The 26,445-nt window shown below is 34.4% G+C and overlaps 1 protein-coding gene across 1 annotated transcript in view; it reads left to right on the top strand.

Moving 5' to 3' along the window:
- Positions 1-483: 483 nt before the first annotated feature.
- The window catches only part of LOC116337978 (homeotic protein proboscipedia), a 35,760-nt gene continuing 9,798 nt past the window's right edge, over positions 484-26,445 (top strand). The window contains exon 1 of the mRNA XM_031762987.1: positions 484-1,132. Within this exon, the coding sequence (XP_031618847.1) occupies positions 736-1,132 (397 nt within the window). The 5' untranslated portion in view covers positions 484-735. The remainder of the gene's footprint in view (positions 1,133-26,445) is intronic.

Raw genomic sequence — 26,445 nt, forward strand, 5'->3', positions numbered from 1 at the left:
ATTATTTCGAAAGTTTGTTTAGTCGGTGGCGTGTGCAAATGGTATTGATGTTCGCATGAGGTTTCATTCAGTTTGTGACGGTTCACATTGTTGACGCGTTTACTTGTTCTGCTTTTTGGTGTTTGTGATATTGTGCAAACGACTGACAGTGAGTGCACAGCACCGCTCAGTTTGTAGCTACTCATCGGATTATATTGTTGCATTTTAATATCAACTTGTCATACATAGACAACGATTTTTTTTATTTTGATCGAATTTTCAAAATTGAAAATAAATCGTGCAAATAAATTTGAATGAGACACCAACATTGAAACTCAAAAATAAATTGTAATGAAAAAATTAAATTGAATTATCAACGAGAGTAAAATAAATTGATTGACAAAAAAAATCATCATTAAAAACTCAAATGATAAAAAGTGATATTCATGTAGATTTCTCAAAATATCAAAACAAGTAAACATTTTGATTGAATTTTCAAGAGGATCCAAGAAGTGTATTTGTGACATTTGATAAGTGAAAAGAATATTATTGACTTGAACAAATCTTTTTTTTTTTAGATTTCCCACAATCTAATCTAATGTTCGTCTTTTAATTGGCGTTCAAAGCATGAAATGGTTGTCTTGATGTTATTAAAAAGTCGAACCGTCTTTAGGTACTTTTGATGAAATTTTGTGTCTATGTGTTTTGTGTGCAGTTGTAATTCCGAGCAATAATCGATAGTAATTAAGTGCAAAAATGCAAGAAGTGTGCAGTTCGTTAGACACAAGCCAATTGGGATCGCAAATAAAATCCGAGTCACAAATAAACGCATTACAACAGCAAGCCATGCAAACCAAATTAGTGAATAACTGTGATAAGCGTTTAGATGCAACGGCTTATTGGATGAATGCAATGCCAAACAATGGAAACAATGGCAACAACGGAAATGGACCGACAAATGTGTCGCCGACTGAAAGCGGATTCATTAATTCGCAACCATCGATGGCCGAATTTATGACACATCTTGATCCGGATAGTCCGAAAATGATTGGCAATCAAGGTTACAATGCGATGCAAGGCGATCAATGCGATAATGTGCCGGAATATCCGTGGATGAAGGAAAAGAAAACAGCTAGAAAGGGCAGTCAACAAGGTAAGTCAACAATTTACTCAATTGACATATATTTTACAGGATTTGTGGCGAATAAAAAGAAAAATTTGTGGTAAATTGTAAGAGAAAAATATTGAAGATAATCCGAATACCAAAAATAATTAAAATTATTCATCTTTACGAAGAAGTTTCATTCCAAAATATTAAATCGCATTAGATCAAAAGAGTTAATAAATACTATCCTTCGGAATGGTTTGGATGGCGCCGAAAATTATTCAAATGTCTAGAAATGATCAATTACATTTTTACACATCGGATTTCTTTTAATTCGAAAGAAAAAAAAGAATCAAATTTTTCATTCGTCAGACGTAGAAAATCCCATATTTTATCGGCGCAAAAAAGCCGAACAATCGTTTGATAATTCCTGCTCGATTTTTTTTCTCAGCGATTACGTCGACCTTATAGTCTGACATTCTACTATATTCGATAATGTTGAGTGAAAAACAGATGCCGACGCTATGGCAATGCATATGAAACAACGAACAAACTAAACTGTTATTTGCTATCATTTGTAACAATTTACAAAAAAATAAAATTATGAAGACGAATACAAAAAGTAAAATAAATTGATTGAACTTCATTTATATTCAGCAGAAGTTTTCCTTCAAAACCCATCAAAATAGCGCTCATCAAAGGTGAATTGACCGGGACGAGTGTAGAAGACAAACGCAAAAAAAAAAACTCGAAGAGAAAAAAGTGAAGAATTGAGTAAAATGACGAATTGTGTGCGGCTACCCTGTTATTTTCATTCATTTGTCAAAAGCAACCTTTTTTCTATCTCTTTTCCCCTGACTGCTCGGTATCCGTTTTTTTTCTTCTTCTTTTTCACGTGGAACATCTCTAGTTTGACTTCTATACAATGTACATTTTTACAAAGAAATCAGACCGAGTGTGCGTTTCCTTTTTTATCACTTTTCTCGTTGTGAATGTGTTCAGATGCTGAAGTGGTAATAATTTTTGCCTTTGTGCATGTTGATTGTGTTTCATCGCTGAAATTGGTGCGCGCATTGCGTACACAACAGGTTCAAACATCGACAAATCCAAAATCCACAAAATGGAAGTTAATAAAATTAATCACATTACATCAACAACAACTGTGCATATTATATGATTGAGAGTCCGGTGCATTTGTTTTCTTCTTCGTTGTTCGATACATTTCCATTGCCTTGCGATGCACAAAACAAAAAATAAATTTGATCACATTTTTCATTTATTCTGTCATTTTTGTTTTGTATTCATTCTTTTCGGTTTCTCCACATTCATTCTCTTCACTGCTGTTGATATTTGTTTATTATTACTTGATCCGTTTGTTTTTTTCTTCTTCTTGAATGCGCTTTGTGGTGCAACTTTAGCACCTGAATTGCCTTGTTCACACGTAAAAGACAAAAGGCGCATCAAATCATGCAGTAGTTTGTTTTAATGCGATCAAATGTTCGAATGATCTTGTTTTTCTCGATAATGATCTTTTGGATTTTTTTTTCTTTGAAAATTATCTCTCAACTATCCACCGTCATTTGTGCATCCGCTTTGATAATGAGTGAAATAACGGTGGATATAACCTGATAATCTTTCCATATTTCCTCAATGTGACGATTTTTTCCCATCGTAGTGAACAAATCAAGAGTGATTTCATTTTTAAGCTCGAGTAAATGAAATGCGATTTTCGCATGTGTATCACTCACATAACGGAAATCGATTCATAATAAAATAATAATAAAACAAAACCAATAATGTATGATGCGAATGTATGTGTGCCGATAGGATTCGTTCAAAAAGGCAGCCTGTTGATTCCAATAGTTCCCATATTTGTTAAACTAACATCATCATTTAACCCCATTGAAGTAATATTTATTGCATTAGCAAAACGCCACATCAATAATGTAATAACGACATTTACAAGCGCCCAATAGATTTAAAATGTAGTTTATAAGCCACCGAAAGTTGATCATGACTAAAGCGTACTCATCGAATGGTTTATTCGAATGCGTAGGCAGCGGATTCAAATATACTTTGACACGATTAAATTGGGTGGCATGAACATCGAACGAAATAAAGCGAAACAAACCGAAGAAATATTGTACGCGAATCGGGAGTAAATTGTACGATAGAGTGCGCCAAAAATGATACCATAAATTTTTATGTAATGTTCTTGCAATCGTAAAGTGATTCATTCAAATTCATTGAATGTATGTGCGACGTATGTAGCACACATCAACCTCAACCATTGAAACATGTGTAACAACAAAGTGAGATGTGTTCATAATAATGATTACATTTGATGACAATGGCACAAAACGGCAAGAAAAAGTGATGTGAAAATCTCGCTGAGAAAAATTTCATACATCAAATAAATACAGAAGCGTGAGTGTGATAAGAGAAAAGACTGTAAAAATGTTACGCAAAATTACAGGAATATAAAGTGTTTGGCATATCGTGTTCTTTTGTGGTAAAAGATAATGAAATAGTTAAAATAAACGGCATTTATATCGTAAATACTCTCTTAATTCATTGAATGAGATGTTGAATTGTTCCGGTGGCGAATACATCTGAAACGAAAAAAAAATGTTTTCAAGTGCAATCCCAAGGCGAATGTCAAACATTTAGCGGGGGTCTAGTCAGTAATGATGAAATGCGCACAGCCACAATGTTGTATAACATGCATGCGTTGAAAAAAAGAGAGAAGAAATGTAACGTGGCAAAGAAATGAATTTCTTTGTTGAAAACATCCACTTTATTGCAGATCATTTGTCTTTATCACAATAGGGGGCTACGGAAAAGATAATATATGAACTTAATAGTCGTTTATTTGGTGTGTTACACATGCTCAAGTGGCCTCTCACATTCAACGATACACTCTCTTATTCTTTCACTCGAATGGTTTGCACGCTTTTTGTATACACTTGTTTGTTTTACGGGGTCATGTTTGAGAAATGAATCACAAGTTTCGGTGGTGCGCCTATTTTTTGAAGCTATGTGAGCGCTTACAATGATATTTTCTTTAACCTTGTACAAGTTAAATATTAGTACTTAGCACTTAAATGCTCTATTAACCGAAACATGAATGCGGAAACGGTGTTGAGGAGAAGCGACAAAAAAAAAGACGAAACGCACAACAAGACGACATAATTTATCAAAAACTTTGCACACATCAAACACTAATCACATTACTGCAATCGTATTTGGAGCGGTTTATTTTTTGAAGGTCTTCGAAATCGAATCATGTCATGACAATTTTCCGATAAGCCCTTGTCATTTAAATGTATGTTTGAGTGGCAAGTGTCATTGATCAGAGGATTTCTACTGCCATTTGACAATCCAATGTGTCACCTTTTTTCAAGAGATGTATTTTTTGCTCGCAAGAAAACTTGAATTTTTATTCAACTTGGAATACCATTAAAAACGCATTTTTTTCACTCAAAAACTTTCAACTGTAATATTTTTGATAATGAGCAACGCATTTTCCCTCTTTTGTAAGAAAATCTCTATTTTTGATCTGGTGACACCCTTTTGAGAATGCGGAACGAATTCACACGCATTGCTTTCAAAACCATCTTTTAGAGTTGCAAATGAGAGTACCTTTATTTTATGCCATGATTAGCGTCTGTTTTCAATCACTCACAATGCACGAAGAATACGAAGAGATGAAAACAATGCCGCGATTCATTCGCCAAGGATGTACTCAATTATTTTAAAATCCGTTATAAATTTTATTGCTACTTCGCGTGGTTTTCTGCAATAAATATTTAAATTAAAATACTAACTAATGAACTAATGAAGCATGGCGACCACCACCGCCAACAACTCAATCGGATTGCATTTATGTGTATGTGTTGTAACAGCCGTTGAGTAACAGTACTTGCGAGTTATTTTCATCTGTAATGAGCTTGTTGTGTGAATAAGACACTTTCTCACAAAAGGAATGCTTCAAAAAAAAAACTTTTGGAATTTACTTTTATGGCCGTTATTTTGGTTTTAAAACTTGGTGAGTTTTGTCGATTTTCCTTTTCGCATAGATTTCGTCTAGTTTTTTGAATGGACTTTAAAATATAAAGACTGACGAGAACAAAAATGCCGGAAACATTTTAATTAACTGAAATGTTTGTAATGAGAACAGTGGTGGTTTGATTTAAAATGAAAATCGATTCTCTCAAAATAATGTTTTGAAAACATGCACACTTGTTTAGAATTACAAAATAATTGTTGTTTGTGTGGAGATTTTTATTGATAAAAACGACAAAAGTTCCCCAAATCGTGGAAAATATTGATGAAAACAGTTGGACATATTGAAATTATTGCGATTCACTCACAAAATACGACCAAATTCTAAATCAAAACATTTATTTTATGCGTCACATTGGACTATATTTCGTATCCTGCCAGCAACGCATAAATTCAGTCATTTTAAACGAGTGTTTAAATTCAATAAAAACAAAACAATAACATTTATTTAGTTTTTCATTCTTCTTCATCTTCTGTTATCACTAAATTTACATTGGAAGTTGTTCGTTTCAAGCGAAAAAGAAATCACGACGGGGTGGCAGTTTTTTTTTGTTCATTATTTGTAATTCAATTATGTCTGGGGTAGAAAGAACTGAAATGGCATAGAAATGCGTAAAAATAAACTGACAAGTCATCTCCATTTGGTTGCGTTTTGCGGTTTTCAAGAGATGTGATGTGTGTGTCTGCGTGTGGCGATAGAACGCAAATCATTCGTTTATATTTTATAGCGTACTCGTTTTACATTTTTATGGATCGGAAGTAGCGCGTTGATGTTGCAGAGTAATGGCTACATGAAAATATCTTCGATAATGATTTTTTTTTTCTTTTTTTCTCTCGTTCAACTTGTTTTTTGTTCACTGTTACGGTCGTTCGCTCTCCATTTCACCAAACTGCCACACAAAACACATAAACTTAAATAATTTGTTTGAGTTTGTTGAGTCGAAAAGAGAAAAAAGTTGAACGGTGAAGGACGATATACCAAAAGATGGCGCACAGAAGACGATGAGAACAAAAACAAAAGATTTATTATTATTTTTTTTTGTTTCTGCAAAGTAATCGGTACATAAACATTTTTTCACAGTTGTGGTTTTTTTCAAATGTGAGCGCGAGCGAGTCTATTAAAAATTCGGTTTGTTGAAGTATTTCAATTCACCGAGCATTAAGTGATAATTAAGTGTAAATTGATTTTTTTTACGTTGAGCTGTACTATGCCTATGCATTTTGAATTTTAAAACATGCGAAAAACAACAATAAAAAAACCAGTGAAAAATTAGTTGCATTTCACGGTGCTATTTGTTTTCCAATACGCTTTTTTTTGTAAGTGAATGAAACAGTGAATTTTTCAATTCATCGAAATCGTTTATCGATCAAAAAACTTTTTAAACTTACAAATTCGAATACAAAGTACAAATTTGATTAAAACTTTTCTTGTGTATACAAAAGCGCAAACCAAACAATTCAGTTTTCTATTGTTATCCAGGACTTTGTTAATCTTATTTGAATTCGGTTTCTTTTTCGCGGCTTTTAAACTGAATTAAAAATAAAACGATAAAGTTAAAGAAAAAAGAACACAAAACACGACCAATCCCCCGAAGTCGTTCAATGATTTTAGACGAAAAAAAAGAGAGTAAAATATGTTGCAATGAATAAAACAGCAAACAACTTCTTGAGGCTATTCAAAGATGGAAACTTAGGGGACAAAGCCGACAGTCATGGCGAAATGGGAATGCATGTGCTCGGCAGAGACGAAAAAAACTCTGTATTTGCTTACGAGCAACGAAAATAAAAAAATACGATAAAATTGCGGATTAGTGTTGAGTTATCTCTAATTTGTGCGAGATTTGTTCGCTGTCTTTGTTCAAAATCGGCATTAGCTACCGACGAATCATGTATCTTTTTTGTTTTATAAAAAAAGAACAGACACATACTGCGCAATTGGTATAGACTCCAATGGTTTTTATTTTCGACACTGTGAAGAAAAATCGATTGGAACCATTTAACAAGACCGAAATCAGTTTAATTAAAAATGATTTTTCGAAAAAAAAAAATATTATGAATATTCTGATGTATTGATGTCGGCGAGTAAAAATGAATGTTTTTATATGCGCTCCATTTAAATAGGGCCACATTTAAAATATAGAAACTCAAGCACGACGGTTTGGTGTTCGTTCCGTCCGGTTGATCGTGCACAAAAAATGAAAAATTATATTTTGACAGGCGAACCGCATGCTTCGGACTTGATGTAAAAAATGATGGAAAAATTATTGAACGAAAGAAAAAAAAACACATCGACGGTATATGAACATGCAGCGACCGCACGATGTTAAATTGAAAATTCACATTTCATATATTCCCGATGTAGGCGCGTTCACAAAAAGATTTTAGGGAATTCATAGTGAAAAAACCGGTCAAACGAAAAATTGAATCGATACTTTTTCATACGGTCGGCAATCACTCATAAATACAAAAAAAGAAACCCAAAAAACTCGTGTGCATTGAAAATGAATTTCGCCACTTAAATATGGCTTTTTTTCCCACAATGACACAACAACAATCAAAAATGAATGGAATTGTGAGAAAGAAAGACATCAAACGCAATGATCATGGTTGACAGCATGAATTGATTAGTTTATCTTGCAACTGGCCAAAAATATTCACCAAAAAAATGATTGAAATAATTGTTTTTCAGTGTTTAGTTTAATTGCTTCGTTTTCATGGTTTTTTAAACAATCGTGACAATGTTTTCCATTTTTTTTGTAAAATATCAATTGGAAAGACTTTATTGTGTGAGACGAAGTGTAAAGATGTAATACAATCGTCATTTCTCCACTTGTGCTATTGATTTAAACATTGTTTATATTCGGTGCGATTAAATGTGCCTCAATGAAAATGCCAAAACAACCGCGGCATGATTCATCAAGGGACGGTTGGTTGACGTTTGGACTTTTCGCTGAAAACAGCAAAAGAAAAGACCATAAATTATGTGATTTGTATCCCGATGATATTTCTATTAAATCAACGCGTGCAAAACACAAAAATAACAGATTGCATTGACGACATCACATGATCCACACATTATAACACATTAAATGCTACCCTTATGTGTGACGCTTCTTCAGCACATTTTTTTTTGTACTTTACTCTCTCCGGATTCTTGCATGTGAATAGATACGAACATCATCTATCATTCTGAAATTGACCTTTTTTCATTGCTCGTTTAATGTATACACCGTATTCGGGCATGTTTCAGTATATCGCAACAATTGTTCTCTCGCTGACTCGTTCTGTCTTCCTTGCTCTCGCATCTCAGCCGAAGTACGCATAAATGTTTAAAGGCTTTCAAGCAAACTATCTGGCATGGACGAGAGTAAAATATTCTCGTGAGTAAAATTCATTTAATCGTTGAATTAACAAGGTAAATGCCAGTTTATAACACCCATATAGGACCAATTCTTTTCAACAAAACACACAGTTTGCATTTTGGATCAATGTATTTCGTGTTTAAGATGGAAATCCATCATTTTCGGTAGCGGAGCAATTGAAAATTGAAAAATATCATAGAGTCATTGAGGGGGTCATTGATTTGTCAGTCGAATTGAAACTCATCTGTCATTTTATCAGCACTATTACTCAATCTCATGTGCTACGTGCGGCTAAAAATCATTTTTGCAGTACCACAGATTGAAATGCTGTGAAAGGAAATCAGTCCACGCAAAAAAAAACTGATCAAAAGATTGAACAGGAAAACGGGGTCGTTTTGTTAAAAAAAGAATAAAAAAGTCAAAACAAATTATTGTGATCGACAGATTTGATGATCGATCACATGAAAAAAATGGCAAATTGTATGAGAAAATGAAATAACGTGAACAAAAACAATTCACAAAAACATCAGATTGAAAACGTAGAAAAAACCAAGTAATCATAGCAAAAAATTAATTTTTACGAGACAGAAACGGTTTTTTGGTCACAATCTCACGATATTCCCATGATAACATCATAATACCACCGAGCCACACTGAAAACAGTTATAATTTCAATTTTGATGCAACAAAATCTCGATCGCGTATTAAATGTTTACTATGGCGAGAGAAAACAATTACGACAAATTCAAAGAGAAATGAACAATGGAAATCAATGCCCCAAGTATACACATAACGTGTACAATGTCATTACAATGAAATCAAGTCGAATTCGTAACCAATTATATCCGCGTACTATTTATTATTATTAAACGCACGCAACGTATGGATATAGTATATGATTGGTGGTGTTTTGTGTGAGCGAGAAAATTGTATGCGCGGCGCGCACTCACTCAATGCTGAATATACGTGAATATTATAGTAATAGCATTGGACAAAATTCAACTATGAAAACATATGTAAAAGCAATGAATAATTATGTCAGCAAAAGTCATAAATCATTTTCAGACCAACCATTGAATGAACCAACTCAAACAAAACAATCAACATAGAAATCACGTTGACCTTTTTGATTTGCACGAAAATTCCACACATTTTCTTCGCGCCTATTTTTCATTTGTTTTTCGTGAGATCGGAAATTTTTGTGGCAAACACACGATTTAAAAAAAAAAAATTGTTTTCAATTTTAGCGCAACCATCCATGTGCCGTGAGACAAAGTAATTGGTCGCCAATAAATTGACTCAACTAAAGAGAAGTTGACTCGAAAAAAATCCGTTTAAAAAAGTGAAATTCGGCGAGAAAATTTGAGATAAGGAGGATTTGTCTGTCGTTGTTCCTTTTACGATTTATGACAGAATACGAAAATTATGATTGGCTTAAGCATACGAAGTATGCCGTATTTTAGTGTCGACCAGACTCCTTTTTGTTCACCCTAAAAGAACTTATAATTCATGAAGTTTCCTATTAACTAAGATTGTTTGTTTTGATAAAAGTTAAAAAAAAATTCCAAAAAGTGCATCCCTTCTTGCAATCGAACCTTCGCTTTACTTGCAAACAAATCTTTGACTCTTCATTTTCATTTCAAAGTGTCATTGAACTTTTTTTTCTCACTTCAATATTTTAATCTTTTAATTTATTATACCATCATGCTCCACGGCAAGTGGTGAACTCTTGCACACCAACTAAAACAAAGTGAAATGTTAGTCACCCGCAAAATGGCAATCGTAACAATTTGTTCGTTTACGCGTTCACGAAAGTTGTGGCCATAATCTCGACAGCGAGAAAATTCATTGTTGCTGAAGTTAAAATTTGTGTTCGTTGGATGCGCGCATACGCAAAATACCATTTTTGCCATACACACATCGAGATAGTAGAATGTGGAAAGATTGTGGCTTGATGAACAATGTTTAAGGACAAAAACGTACAACAAATTCTATGGTAATTTCCTTTTGCAGGAAACCAAACGACATGCAATGTTATCGAATACATTATAATTTTTGGTTACAAATATATGGATAAAATATGTGCGAATATATGTGAAAAGCGCACGGTGACATTGTCACACTCATTTTACACAGATACAATTTTAACTTTTGTAATACAACTTCTTCTTCTTATTCTTCTTTTTTGGTTGTTGTTGTTGTTTTGTCGTTCATTCCGAAATCTCATGCTCTCATTCTGTTCATTGGGAAACATTCACGAAGTCTATTGTGAACATAAAATCATTTGGTTAGCCTCGTTCTCTTCGCCTGCCTTGTTCTCATCATTTTGCTTTTCCTCTATCTCTCTCTCTACAAAGAAACGACAAATTTCCGGTGTTTTCATGCGAAACAGTTCAAATATATACAAAATGTATGTGAAAATGTGCGCACTAAAGAAACGTGGAAGTGTGCTAGAGAATCGTGTTGAAAGTTGCCGTATAGACGGTATAGATAAGTGCCATAAAAATGTAAAATGTTAAATAACGTCTCCAAAAAGGGCATGATATCGAACCAAAATATTTATGTCATTCGTGGAACTGTTGAAAGAAAAAATAAGAAAACGAATACCATGTATCGGTATACAACAAAACCCCAAAAAAGCTAACAATGTACATTTTTACAACAGAATGACTGTTACATTTTTTTTTGCTTTCGAGTAGCTGCCAACATTCAAATATATTATACCTTCAGTAGATAAGAGCATACCGATGAAAATGCACATTGTAGTTTTATTTACAACCAATGAACACGTGCCAATTCGATCACCTTTTTTTCTCTTTCAATGAACAGTGTTCGACTCAGAAATTGGAACTGCTTATTAACTACCTTGAGTTTCGATCGAATATTAAGAGAATACTTGCTTCAACCTCAGAGCTCATTTTGATGTTTCCCATTTTTAATCGTCAAAATATCTGACATCCAATGAGTCAACTATTTTGCCTAAGCAATTAAATTCTCAAAAACCAAATTCTCGTGAATTGGTTCCTTTCGAACATTCGAAGAAATGAATTTTGATTCGTATTTTGTTTGAATACCTCGTTTTCATAAGCGCGTCCTCTCATTAAATTCCGAAAAAACCTTGACGTAGAAACAGATAGAAGCGGCAAAAAGGCAGACATAAACAATCTGGTTTAGAAATCACGCGGTGGTTGACACGTGATTCGCGGTAATAAATTATATGCGCGTGTAAATCCTGTTTGTATGCACACATCGGATGTTGAGTGTTTTGCCTGTGTATTTTGTTCATAGTAAACCAAAATATTGAGCCGTAAAAAGGGATGTTTGCCGCCATGAAGACATTTCAATCTGTTAAGCATATACCCTCGTGTTTTCTTCGTTAAACAGGAACATAAAAAACACATAATATTATGTGCGCACTGAGATTCGCATTTTCGTTGTCATTGCGAGCGATTGTTTGAGCATCTTTTGCATACGCATAATGTAAACATGTGGAAAAAAAGAGCAGAGAAATTGGAGCACATCGCTTTTAAATTTACTATCAACTTGTTGGTTCATCGCATAAAATGCGACCAAAATTCTTAAGCATATCAATAATACAACATTTCCATAAACTTCGCCTAAAAAGCATCGCATCGTCGCCGACAACAACGACGACGTCGGCGGCAGCATAAACAAATCGTTTTCGAAAATTTATTGCTACATTATTTATTGATATGGAAATTATTTATGGACTTCGAACTTCACTCACTCTCTCTCTTTACGCTCGCTAAACGGTTGAAAAGGCAAAATATGATGCGATACGCTAACAAAATGAAATGCATATAATCGAATTGAGAGTTCATGTCTTTAAAATGTGGTTGCTTTAAAAAATAAATACGAAAATTATTCAAATTTTTAATTTTCAAATTCTCGTAAAAAAACTCAACCGCAAGCGTATGGTTGCCACAATTGAATGTTCTGCATACGACTACGAAAATAAATTGAAATAAATTTGTTGTTGAATGGATTACTTTGTGAACATGCGTTTTAGTGAATCATTTTAATAGTGCTCTTGAATGCGCGCTCGGAATGGAGCATGGAACAATTGAAACAAGGGAGTGAAATACGAATATTATATTCATAAGACTCACGAATATAAAATTTGTTGAATTTATCATATTTTTGAAGGCATTTGCTTCGTCTGTGAAAAATTCAAAATACCACCGATTGATGGAAACAAATTGCATGCCATTAGTTTTCATAATCGCAAATTTAAGAAAAATCAGACCGACGACGTTAAATTGGTTTTAAGAATGCCAATTCCTAAGCCGAAATGCATGTTTTTCTCGAGATATGCATTCAAATTCCATAATAATCCATTCAAAACCCCTTTTGTCACCTTTCACTTTTGTGTTCGCCGATTTGAAGTACCAAATCAAAATAAATTCGCTTGTCTTTGGCCAATAAATTTTCATTACTTCGTTATAAATTCTGATTTTGACTCTTCATTCAAAAGAGAATATCTTTTAATTTTTTTTAACGCTTCATTAAAGCAAGTTATTCCTTTTAACCCCGTTGTGCTCAAGCCATTCATTGCAAAACAAAAAAAAAAGTGCCGACAACAAAAACCAGAAGATATGACGATGACACGGTGTTCATTGCGCGAAAAAAATAATTAATTGAAAAAGATGGCACAGATCATAACACACAAAAAATGAAAAAGAACTCTTTCGCTCTATTCATTCTAATTTCAAATGGATTCATCTTTCATTCATTCTCTGGATAGCAAGTCAATTGTCTCCGTACCGAAGGGGTTACAGGCGGAAAATATATTTTTTCTATTGAAAACTTCATTTCTATTGAACAATTCACCGGCAATCGGTTCAGTGATCTGAAAAAACAGAAACAGCAGCACGGCGTGGCTCTAATGAAATTAGATGGAGCATATAAAAATGTTCTTTGTTCGGCCGTTTGATGCTATTAAGTTTCGTATGTGGTCTAATCACGATTAAAATCTTCGACACCCATTTCAAAACACATCTAAACTGAGTCAGTTTGTTTTATTGGTTTTTCTCTCGGTTGTAGGATCCAACAAAAGCCTCACACCCTCCGTTGTTTCGGTAAAAAATATTGGTGTATATTCGATGAAAATGAAGATATGATATGCTCGATGACATGCAATACATCTTTGTTTTTTTTATGATCGACAGTGCCCCGATGATTTTTCGCTTGTCATTTTGAGAGTGCGAGAGTTTCATTGAATGGAAATGGAAAACAAAAACATCGGTTTGGACACATAGGACAAATTCAGAACGAGGCAAAAAAGGAAGAAATCATGTGCGAATCTGGCCGATCAACACATAAACACTGACTGAGTCAAAGAAAAAGAGCATAGACACATACGTCAAAAAACTCAAAGTCATTTCTGAATCATCAAAAAATATTGTTCAACGATGACGCAGTTATTTAAAGATGGTTGTTGTTTTGCTTCTGTTGTAGCGACCGTTGTAGTAGTTGTTGTTGTTGTAATATTGTAAATTGTCAGTGTGCATATATTTGTTATGTAGCGGATGATAATTGTGGATTCGCCCGGCCAAAATCATAATTCGAAATTGTTTGCCCGTTTTTGTTTGATAAAAACAGGAAAAAAAATCGCACATTATATCATGTTGATGTATTCAAAGTAACGCTTTTATTTTGAATGCAACTCATAGCGTGATTTGGCAAAAATTTCACATTCGAAATTCCGAATCGGAACGAATAAACGATGTCGACCACTTGTTCTGCGGCTATAACATTGGATGAACACAGTAGCAATGACTAAAGTGAAATATATTTATCAATGGCCGTAGAATAAGAGAGACACAATTGTTCGATTTTCATTGGATCTCAATCGAACCAGCAATAATGACGAAACCGCATTTATTTGTTCACTTCCTATTCATTGGTTCGAAAACGTGTTCATTCGAATAGATCATTGTCTTAATCCAGAAAAATATACGTGTTCAAAAAATCAATAAATTTCCAACAGCAATGCTGTGCTTTCGTTGGCAACTCCATGTGAACGATGAATGAAAACAAGTTTAAAATTTAATATTTAACAAAAAGTTTGGATTATTGATTTTTGAGAGAGTATGATGGTGACGCCGAAAGCGATGGATAAAGTTTTCATCACAGTAAATAGGGAAGCCACTCAGCATCAACACTGAAGTTACGGCGACAAACTTTATTCTTTAATGAGTTTCATTTTCGTTCGCTTGCATGGTTTGACACAGTACGCGATGGATGTTTATTATAAACAAAATATCGTAGTTTAAACATTTCTTGCCCATTTGATGATCTTAAAGCATGCCATCGGAACTTTATCGAATGTAATCAGTTTTCGTGTCGTGGACATTATTAAATTTCGATTAGAATGGAATTTTTAGAGAGTCACTGTTTGATACATGCTTTCTGTTTAAGTTCCAAAAATAGAATACACTTTTGACCAGAACTTTTTACGTAATAAATTAGTCCAAGCAAATGGAAAATTTATTGAAGCAAATAGTATTTGGTGCTCAGTGTTTTTTTATTATTTCAGTTCAGTTTAACATGGCTGACTGACACTGACGGCGGTCATTTTTATTTATTTTCTTTGTCATGTCATGAGAATAACACTAAACAACAAACATGAACGAATAAGAACGAAAAAAAAAACAACAGCAGCGAACGACAACAAGATAACTATCGTTGGTTATGTTTTCCACCTTGAGCTATAAGCGAAGTTGAGTATAAAAATTATTTCCATGGCGACTGATTCCTCCAAACGAACATGCACGTAGAAGAAATAATTTCTGGCTGTTTTTTTTTATTTCATTCCATTTTGACTGTTTTTTGCCTTAAGCTTCGATATTCATTTTATGAATTTTAGTTGGTAACTGTTTTCGTGTTTCATTCGAGAGAGAAAAAACAAAGAATTTTCAAAAAAACTTACTCAAGCATTGTATATTCCCGACTAGACCTTCAAACGAATCGCATTTTTGATGGTTGATGTGTGTTTTTTTTCTGTCTGTGTCGACTCGTGCACGATCAATATTGTATGCGAACGAACTGAAATATAAAAAAAAGTTGACTTTTTGATTGACAGTAGGTGTGTACAATCAACTGAAACCAAAAGGGGAGTTCTATTCCAATGTGTACGCATCGAGTTTTTTTTTAAATGGTAAACACTAAACATTGTACTGTTGTTTTACTTTGTATCCATTGCAGTGCTGCTGCTGTCGATGTTGTTCTTGGCTATCTTCGGATAGATTATTATGAGGCAACATCGTTCGATGAACGTTCATCGAAAAATCGACTTGCTTCATGTCAAAGTTGTGGATGGTAAAACTGGATAGCATGGCCAGACACAAAAAAACTTTTCGACTGATGAATTTTGAACGGCGCACACCGATGAACAAATGGCACATATGCATAGATCATCAGTTGGCCGAAATTTTATGTGAGAGAGAAATAAATGGGAACGTGTGCGTCATGTGTTTGCCACATTGCATTTGATTGGGGTTACTTTTTTTTCATTCTCTCTCATTTGACTTGAAATTAAACTTGCGCTCTTCTCTGCGATGAGTTTTTGTGTACACTCGAGTGGGTGATATCGACATGCCCGTGTTTATCTATTTACTTTTTTCTTCTCTTGAAAATCGTCTTGTCTAATTTTTTTCTTCTTCTCATTTGTTGTTGAAGAATTTGATAAATAGCAAAAACTCGTCAGATATACAACGAACATATCATTTTCAGTTGGCCTTCGAACAGAAATAACATGATGGAAAAATGTTTGTTCGCCAACTCTGGAATTATTCAATCGATGCACTAAATATAGTCTTTGTTTTTTCTCATTGCAACAATGTTATACATTTTCTAAACTTGATTTTGATTCCATGGTCTCGATGTATGTACACACTGAAACTGAAGACATTCCAAGCGATTATTTAGCTCCCTTCATGCGGTCATACCTATAATTTTAAGTAATAGCCATCGAAACGAGCCAAAGAGCCGAACCGAAGAGAGTGAAGAATGGAGAGAGAGAGCGAGAGAGAGAGAGTGAGAGAGAGAGAGAGCGAGAGAGAGAGAGAAACTCTGAAATGCTTCATCGTCGGTAATCAGATATATTCCGTCAGAAAAGTGTATGGAAATAATAAAGAGGGTAAATAAAGCCGCAATCCAATTTCATGGGCATTTTTTTTTCTTCTTGTGTATATATGCGCCTTTTTTTCTCTTTTCCGATGCATAGCAAATAGATGTCTAGTTTTCTAATTAAATGTATAGACCATTAAGATGGATTGGTGTTTTCGGGGCACAAATGTGCGTTCAATATATGAGTGTGTATTGTTTGATGAATTTTGGTGCCGTGTTGCTTATTACATGATTCACATTCAAAACAAATATCCCAAAAATCGGTTGTTTCTTTTTGGCGACAAAAACCGTTTCATTCACTAATCGAAGAGTGCAAAGGGTTACCATTTACAATTTGAATGTGACAGATGGACCAAAACCAATCTAACGTTTCTTAGAGAAGATAACGCATTGTCAATACTATTTTTTTCGGACACGAAATTGCACTCAACGATAGACTACGGTTAATTATCGGTCACCAAACGTTAATCAATACTTATTAGACGACGTTGAAAAGTTTTTGGGGAAAAAGGATTACTTTTCGTTTTTTTTTCTGTTTTAGACATTCAACTTTTTCTATTCCATTTCGCTCAACCTAATAATAGAAAAATGAAGGAAATTTCGTCTCATTTCGATTTCAATCCACAAAATCTTTTGAATTGAAATGGCACAGTATTATAAACAAAAGAAGCCATTTTCCTATAAAACAGTATAATTCCCATTTAAATCGCTAAGCAATATCCGCACTCAATTCAATGTGTTATGATGTAAAGGCCTTTCAACCATATTGCTTTTAAATCTCTCATTTTCTTCGATGTTTGCATTATTTTCGATGCTTAGCCATTTGCTTAGTTATTCGAAAAGAGAGATAAAAAGGCTCTCACTTTAATTTCAATTCATAAAATATATAACACTCCCTCTTTTCAACATTTTCCACTTGACTGTTCATTTTATGTACAGCATTTGTTTGTGTGTTGTCGGAACGAAAGTTTTTGAAATGTTTTGATTGACAGTTTACAACCCTCTCCACTGAAATAGCGAGCATCAGTCGTCTATGTTATATGCTGTACTGTCAAAATGCCATCGCTTGAGAAAACATACTTTAAAGGTCTGTGTGAGAGTTGCAACAAAAATAAAGCACAAATATTCCCTCGAATAATCATTCTGTCATTCAAGCCGGAGACAACTTCAGTATTCGAAAAATTAACATTGAAACGCGATTTCTACCCGAAGGAGACGACATTCTCTCAGCTGAATGCTCTGTCTTCCTTGTGTCAAACTTCGATTTTGAAATCCCAAAACCATGAACAACGACGCTAGTCTTCGAGAGAAAAAAAATAAGAATATGTATGATGACGACGTAATTGAAAATTTTCAATTTATGGTGTATTTTGTTATTGAAATTGTTTCATTTAATCATCGAATTTTCGGTAAATTGATTAAGTACAACCGCTGGGTAAGAAGCCCATCAGCATATGCATATGTATTAGAGCACATTATTTGCACTCATTGTACTATGTAGCGTATATTTCAATGTCTTCGACACATTCGACTTGTGTTTTTAATATTTTTCGCGTTTCTAAGCTCGCGTATATGCACGAAATCAATAACACGAAGAATGGGAATGAGTGAGGAAGAAGCGAAAAAGAAATATTAAATAAAATATTCAAACTAGCGAAACAGATTTTTTCAACGAGTTTTCACAGTCATAAGGCACCATCATTTATCCATTGGATTTTTTCGATTTCTATACTATATTCTGATGCCCCTAAAACTTTGTTGAATACAAATTGAGAAAAGTGAGAACTAGACGCGGCGCAAAGAAATGATTCGCATTATTATGACTTTTTTCGCAAACATAATCGTACACACAGTATAGAAACAATGCGAAAAACGTTTTTATTGAAAAATACCTCTCGGCGAAGTGGAGAAAATATTTTTTTTCATTCTGGTGTGCATGTATATATTGAATAAAATTACGATCAGTCAGAGAGAATGATGGTGGTGGCGCGGTTGGGCCGAAGTACATGCGTATATCATATCTCACACACATTTGGGGTGGAAATGTCAATGCCGAGAATGAAACATATGTTTTTCATTTTAGATAGAAAGAGAGTAGCGAACACAACGCGCACCAACATCTCAACACAATAACAACAAGAACGGCATCAGCATCACCATGCGATATGTATGCAAATGCTTTTCAGATAGATATTTGTGTGCGAATAATAATCTTTAATGGGTGTCGAGTGTCGAGGTTAACTGTTCTTTTTGTTTTGCTCATTCTCTCGGAACCGTTTTTGACAAAACTTTATAGTGTGTTACATTCCATACGTGTAACAATACAAGCCACTCTCTCTGTTTCTCGCTATCTATCTATATTTTGCTCTTTATTTGTGCAATGACAACGTGCAATGATATACATTTGATTTTTATGTACATACAGCGTGCTAAGCAATATTCTGGCTTAAATTCACCCGAAAAAAAGACCACGTAGTTTTACAGTTTGCACATCATATGTATGATAAATGTATAATTTAGAATGAGCGAATGAGTGAGTACCGCGTTTACGGTGATCCCTTCATATATTTACGGAGTTGGATGCGGTGTCAGATGTCTCTGATAGTGATAAATTGAAAATCTTTTTCTATGCAATGAAAGAGAGAGAGAGACAAAGAAAAAAATATGATTGAATATATTGACGCCATAAGAAAAATCACCTCTATCCCCATTGGCGTCATTTCAATTCATATTTATTTGCTCTGTCTCCTCTCCCTCTCATTCTCTCTGTTTTTATCTCAATTCGCATTTAATTTAGGCAGAAAAATTAATGAAAAATGAACATCTTCAAATGATTGTTGTTTCTATTTTGTCTATGTTCCCAATGATTCACAAGTGTGTATGTTTGTGTCTTGTTGTTGCTATTATGTGATTTTTTCACTGTGTTTACATTTGGCACTTCATAAACGTATAAGTGTGGTGAGCGCCGTCGTAATTTATAAATTATTACACCAATTTTGTTTTTTGCTACAAAACCACAAATTGAATTTAAACCCATTTTGTATGCATATAGTAGATTAACCCCTTTTTCGGTCTTTCTCTCCCACTCGGCACTCCGGATTTAATCCGTGCACACAATATGGGCTAGCAGTGAAGAGAATGTTATTTAAGCGGTAAACGGTTTTTATGGTGGATCCAAAATTTGCTTTCTCTGCATGTCACTGCGGTTGATAAATTTGAAAATGGTTCGTACTCGCGTCTTGCATTATTTTGTTCGGTTTATTCTGTGTGCATCTTTAGGCAGCACACGAAAATTATGCCGCCTTATGCCTTTTCATCCATGATGTAGATACACTCTTTCCATGTTGTGATGCCGCCGTCGCCGCCGACGCGGCAAACTATGCCATAACGAAAATTAAGACATCGTTTCGATTTGATGATTTGTCTTCTGTTGACACACCGGATTAAATTGGAATTTGATGTACAACTCTTTCATTCAACAGCACACATACACTCATTACCGCCACAAAACAATCCAATTAAAATAAGATAGAATGCGCTAATAATAATGACTTATATGTGTAATGAATGTAAAATGTATGTCAATTTTGTTTGAGTTTTTGACATGAATTCTCTCGAGTGGGGCGGACACAATGCAGAAAAGAAATTGGTTTCGAAACTTTTTTTTCTTATCATACTTTTACCTTTTTGAAGAGAGAAAATTTTTCATTGAAATTTAAGATATTTTTCATGAATGTTTACTTTTTGAAATGAAAGGGAACCGAAGTTCATTTTCGGACGTCACTCGTTCGATTTGCAAATTGAATGAAATCTCTCCCTCTCTACTCTTTCTGTATAGTCCAAAATGATGTAAGAAGTTTGTGTCACGCGCAATTATTTATCTGCTGAAACAATTATTGCGATTGTTCGTGAAAGGGTTGCTAATCGCTCCTGAAAAACGAATGATATATTTGGTGTTCCACATACCACATAAATAAATTCAACATCCCAGGCCATTTGTTCAAAAGGTCAACTACATATATACTTTTTTTTTATATTGTTGTTTCTCGGGCAATTCTTTATTGGAACGATGACCATTTTAACCGCATGAACATTATTTTAATTTAACATTCGTAACAAGCCCTCTTGCCAGTGTCTTCGTATCACGAATGCGGTCATATATTATTATTTTTCGGCCGCAGAGAGAGAGAAGTCATGTGTGCAGTGAATTATTTGCGTAAATTGTGAGTTTTGGCTTAAGTGGTCACAATTCATTTTTTTTTCGCACCGTACGTATTCATTGAGCTGCAAACATCTCTCGACAAGTGTTTATTATGACATGATAGTGGTCAAACTTCATGCGGTCAAATGGAGAAAGAGAGGTTTGTTTTTTTATATTGTTTGTTTGCAAAAACCAACCAAAATAACATTATTATGATGAGTTTTAGTCTTTTAGCTGTAACGTGTGGTTTTTACCATAAGCCCAAATTGTTCATCTAGAATTAGAGATTGTCTAGTCTAAAACGATTTCGTACCACTACACAAACCATTAATAAAACCGACCACTTTAAACAAGCTATAAATTTCATGTTTTATCGTGGTATTTTAGGCAATGCACAATTTTGCCCATATTTTAATTGAAAGGGATACAAAGAGTTCCTTTTTTTCCTTCAGTACACTCCGAAAAAAATGTGTGTTGCGAGACCAAATTTGGTAAAAGAAATAAAATTCTTAGGTGAATTTTCATGAAAATCAAGAGCAGTTTATCTAAAATTATAAACAGACAAAAGTCATGGCCAAACACCAACGACATAATTCACTTTTGGAATTGAAGAGCCCGAGAGTTTCCTTGTTCGCCGGGCAAATTCTTTTTCTCATAATTTCCTGAAGCCATTAAAAACATTTAGTTACAATCTCTAAATATTCAGCTCTATTTACTTTACCGTATGCTAAACGTACATGCAAACCACGAGACTCCTACAGATAGAATGCAAGACGAGCGACACAAAAAAAAATGTTTGTCGGAGATATTTTCATTCGTGGCGGTTGGAAGAAAAATAGAAAATCTCGCCTCTGCCAGCGAAAAGGGATGGTGTATCACAAGTGCACACAATTTCGAAAAGCAATAAAATGAAACTGTTTACGAATCTAAGGATTTAAAACAGTGCTTTAAAAGAAAGTAACGAGATGAAGACAAAAAAAAAACATTTTTTGTCGATAAAACATTTAGGTAAAATACCCGTTAAAATGTGTAAATATTTTTTATGTTCGGCAATCGTACACACGACGCAATTGTGGACACGGTTTGGATCTTCCAAGTGAATGCTCGCCGGTTGGTTTGTAGCTTTGCATCTTGTTCTTTCGGAGGGGAACATCTCATTCACTCATTCTATTTCGACCATTATCCATGGAAAACAAAAAAAAAACTGTATAAAGTTGGCGCGCGCGTGGAGGCTGTATGACTTTTCAAATAATTTGCATGATTCTTTTTTCCATTTTAAAAAGAGGGTGTTTTTTGTGCTTTAAGATTACTTTTCGCGTCGTATATTCATCGACGGTGATTCCACATAATAAAAAGTCTATATCTTGATTTTGATCCAGTGGTTAAGGCCACAACAGATTTATTTTTTCAAGACAAAAACCGAATATCGAAATGAGTTTTCCTAAAATAGTTTATCTTAAGCGCGTAAAGAGGAGAATGTGTCGCCGCCGAATTTGTGGTTTTGCGAGTTGTGGCGACAACCAACGAACACATTCAACCAGAAAACGAATTATTTTTAGTGAATGTAGTAATGCTAATCGTTATTTTCAATTGGTTGAATCGACATAATTTATGTAATTGTCTGTACGCGCTAGTAAGGGCTGTAAAATACGCCGTACGATGGTATCATATTCTTTTTTTGTTATCTTGGGGGTCTTGTTTATTATCACAGGAATGATTGTGTGTAAATTGTTGGCGTTGGGAAATTATGACCCGAATCGACAATGACATAAAGACCGATTGCTATCGCTACGAATGGCGATTCACCGCCGCAAGTAAAACCTTATATAAAACGTATCATTGATTTATCTCTTTTTTTCGAGAAAAGTGAAACATTTCATGAAATACTACAAATTGTAGTCTACAATTTCGAAACTGGTAGTTAAAAATGCATTTGAGTTTAAAGTAAAGTGGCATGAGGTTTATGACACCACCACGATTGCATCCATTCGGTTGAGACGGAAACTTCCTGAATTGGAAATACAAACTAATTAGCAAGGTCGAAGTAATCACATGACTCTTAAACAAACACTACATTTTCTAGGTCAACGAAATCATTTTTCATTCTGATTAATTTTTGCGAGTCAAGTATAATTAAAGTGTTGAAATGAATATTATCTCGTTTCGAATGCGAATTAAAAACAAAAGGAATCAATTTCCAAAAACCATAAGATCGAGTAAACAATGCTTGAAATTGAAGTGAATTTACATGAAAGTCGAGCATAAATAAGAATCAATGACGCCAAACCGAAATGTATCGTATTCCCGTTTATGCCACCCTAAAAGCATAAAACACATATACGCATTTACATGCCAGCAAACATATGTTGTCGCTTGTAAATAAATCATACTCTGCCGAAACTTGGAAAGTAAAGTCGAACAATGTTGGTTCGAAGAGCTCTAACGGAAAAGTTAAGTGGCGATAGAATGTTGATCTATGCGCCTATAAATCCGAGAGAATCACATATTTGAATTACCTGCGATATCTCGACATACACCCACTCACAGCGAGTGTATGTGTGCTTGTCGGCGATAGCATATTGTGTATACGGTGGAGTAACATTCGGTGTTCCGTATGCTCGAATTGTAAACGTACACATTCTTGTGGCTCTGATATATTTACTTCTCAGAAGTGTCATCAAAACTTCCGATTTGCAAGCAGCATCCATATCGGTTGTATGCCATGAAATCGGAACTTTTGTGCATCAACATGGTGTTTTCTGGTTAAGATTTCAATGGTAACATTTGAATATGATTTACAAATCAAACGAAGAAAAGTAGAGAGTAGAAATATGCACACGAATTCTCGAATGCAAAGACACGAAGGGTTCGGTTTATCGACGCAGGAAATTCAAGCAATCTCGTCTTTCTTCCTGCATGCATTTCATTCAACATATTTATGACAGCACATTCATTGATTCGTTCTTCGAAACGAATAGATTCGATTTAGCACATGTATGTGCTATCGAAACTTTAAACTTTTCAACCTGTTTCTTAGAATGGATCCATTACGGAAACCTGTGGGAAACACACCCTGAAAAAGCAAATATATTTTACATACATAATGTGTGGCCCGCTAAAATCTCACAAAGCTGCATTTCATTCGAAAATTATTAATTTGACTTTAGATTATAACCTTCAAATCTTATACAGCTCACACATAGATTTCTATATGTCATTCGCAAAATCACTTTATGGAAATTAAAGAAGAAGAAGAAAAAAATATATTTTGTACACTCGATTCTCTCGTGACTATTAAAAAGATAAATTACACAAACACTTTGACTTGGCGTAATTGCATTTGATCTTCCAACTGAGCATACCACCATACATACATTTGAAGTGTGTGGCATTGACGAATTGATTTGTTGTTGTTGTTGTTTTTTCTTCTTACAATCACTTTGTGCATAAATTGATGCCACCAGAATGAATAAATTATTTTTTTATGCAAGATATACAACGTTTCAATTTTAACTAAGAACGTGGTCAGCTCTTTTTTTTCGTATAATGAAATGAATATGTAGAAAAATGTGTATAATTCAGATGATGATCGCGTGTAGATGTTTTTTCTCTTTCTCTTTCGCCATTTTTGATATTAACTGGTTTTTTTGCAGATGCATTTCCACACGGTGAATGGATTTGTGCTGAATACATCGGTCTGATGTTAATGAGCAAAACCGGCAATATAATGAATGAAGACAGGTGTGGAAAGAATTGCGAAAAAAGAGCCTTCATATACTTCATATTAGTTTTTATCAATTTGATCTGAAGATATTTACCGCCGCCTATCTCAATTGAAACCCAACATAATCGGCAACTGATATGCCAAACGCTATAGTGGAAAAAAAGACATGGCGCGCACTTTATAAATATTTAAACGTGCCACGAAATGAAGAAATGAATAACCGAAAACATGTAATTATTTTGTAGAATGTGGTATGGTCGGTAAAAGAAGACAAAGTCTTTGGCTAGCATATTTGTATTTGGCATACGGCCGATCGATGCAATCGTTTGCCGTATTATATCTATCGTTGGTTGTATCGCTGTTTTGGATCTGACTGACTAAACATACCACCCGAAAATAATAAATATATAGTAGTTGATTATTTACGCAGGTTTTTCTATTGTATTTAGTTATTCATGACTACTATTTCTCTACACTTGCACGGCTACTCACTTTGTTTTTCCACATATGTTTGTGTGCACGGCATGTTCATGTGCGCCAACAGCAAAATTACATATTTAAAGCTTTTGGTGTTTATATCGACGAGTAAATAATCGAGAAGTTTGTTTGGCGGTGGGCATTTACAAACCAGAAAAAAGACTTATTTATAAACTATTTTCGAGCGATTGATGTGAAATAGCACGAAATATGGCCAGAAGGAAAATAGACGCCACTGCCATCGTTGTCGACGACGACGACGTCCTGCATGCTCATTCGCTTAGATTGGTGTGTGCGTGTTTACATGCTATTGTTTTTGTTTCGATCGAGTAATTGTCGTTCCGTATGCCATTGTTACGTCTGTGCTTTTTTTACTTCTTTCCACACGCGCACCTTCCAAACACCATGTATACATTCTTAGGTATTTTATTCCATTTTAATAATTTAATTGTGAGACTATTGAAAAAAGAGACGTGGATTTCGTTTTTTTCTTCTCTCTTTCTCTCTCTCTCTCCACCTCTCGCCATATTCGTTGGGCACGAATATTCATAATTGAATTAAACGAATGAAAGAACACGAAACAAACAGACGCTCGCCCAAAACAGTAACAAGAAAATAAAATGGTGGATACCGAATGGCGCATACACACATATTTCAATATTATTAAAATAAAATTAAGGTGAAACTCCGAACAGAAACAACAAAGAATGAAACAAAGATAAAGAAAATAATAAGACAAAAACGACGATGAATAGCAAACCGGTGAGCACACATTTTCCACAAAAATATAAATCGAATTATTTTCGTTCGAGGATTAGACGGGATAATAGAAATGATTGCTAGTAATTGCCGACGATATTTTATTAACAAATAATTTTTAATTTTATATATGGCGCTCAATAGAGAACAGGCTATACGATTGACGAAATTACCATGCGCTTCATTCGTTTGGCAATGCGGCAGAAGGACATGCGATAATGAAATTTGTATGTTGTGAGAATGAGCAACTTTGATTACAAACACTGCAATTTTGTGCGTTTGGCGACAGAAATCTATCGTTATGAATACCATAAAATTTAGAAGGTTTTTTTCTTCTTCATTGAACTCAAAAAAGCCATTTACTTTATTACTCAATGCTTTTCTGTGAACAAAAAAAAGAGATTATAATGTGATACGTGAAATATTCCGTCGAATTAAAAAGCACGAAAACTTCGTATATTCTCATCACAAGAAAAAGAACGAACAGCAGCAGAAGAAAAAACAACGTCAGACTTGAATATCGATCGGCGTACTTCCTGTTACACGCTTTTTTTTTCTCTCTCACTTTTTTTTTCTTTTCAGCTGTGTGAATTCTTATTAGTTTTAAGAAAGACGCTGTGTC

The sequence above is a fragment of the Contarinia nasturtii genome, unplaced genomic scaffold (genome assembly GCF_009176525.2).
Source record: "Contarinia nasturtii isolate CC-2019 unplaced genomic scaffold, AAFC_CNas_1.1 Cnas_scaffold_350, whole genome shotgun sequence".
In the NCBI taxonomy this organism is placed as follows: Eukaryota; Metazoa; Arthropoda; class Insecta; order Diptera; family Cecidomyiidae; genus Contarinia; species Contarinia nasturtii.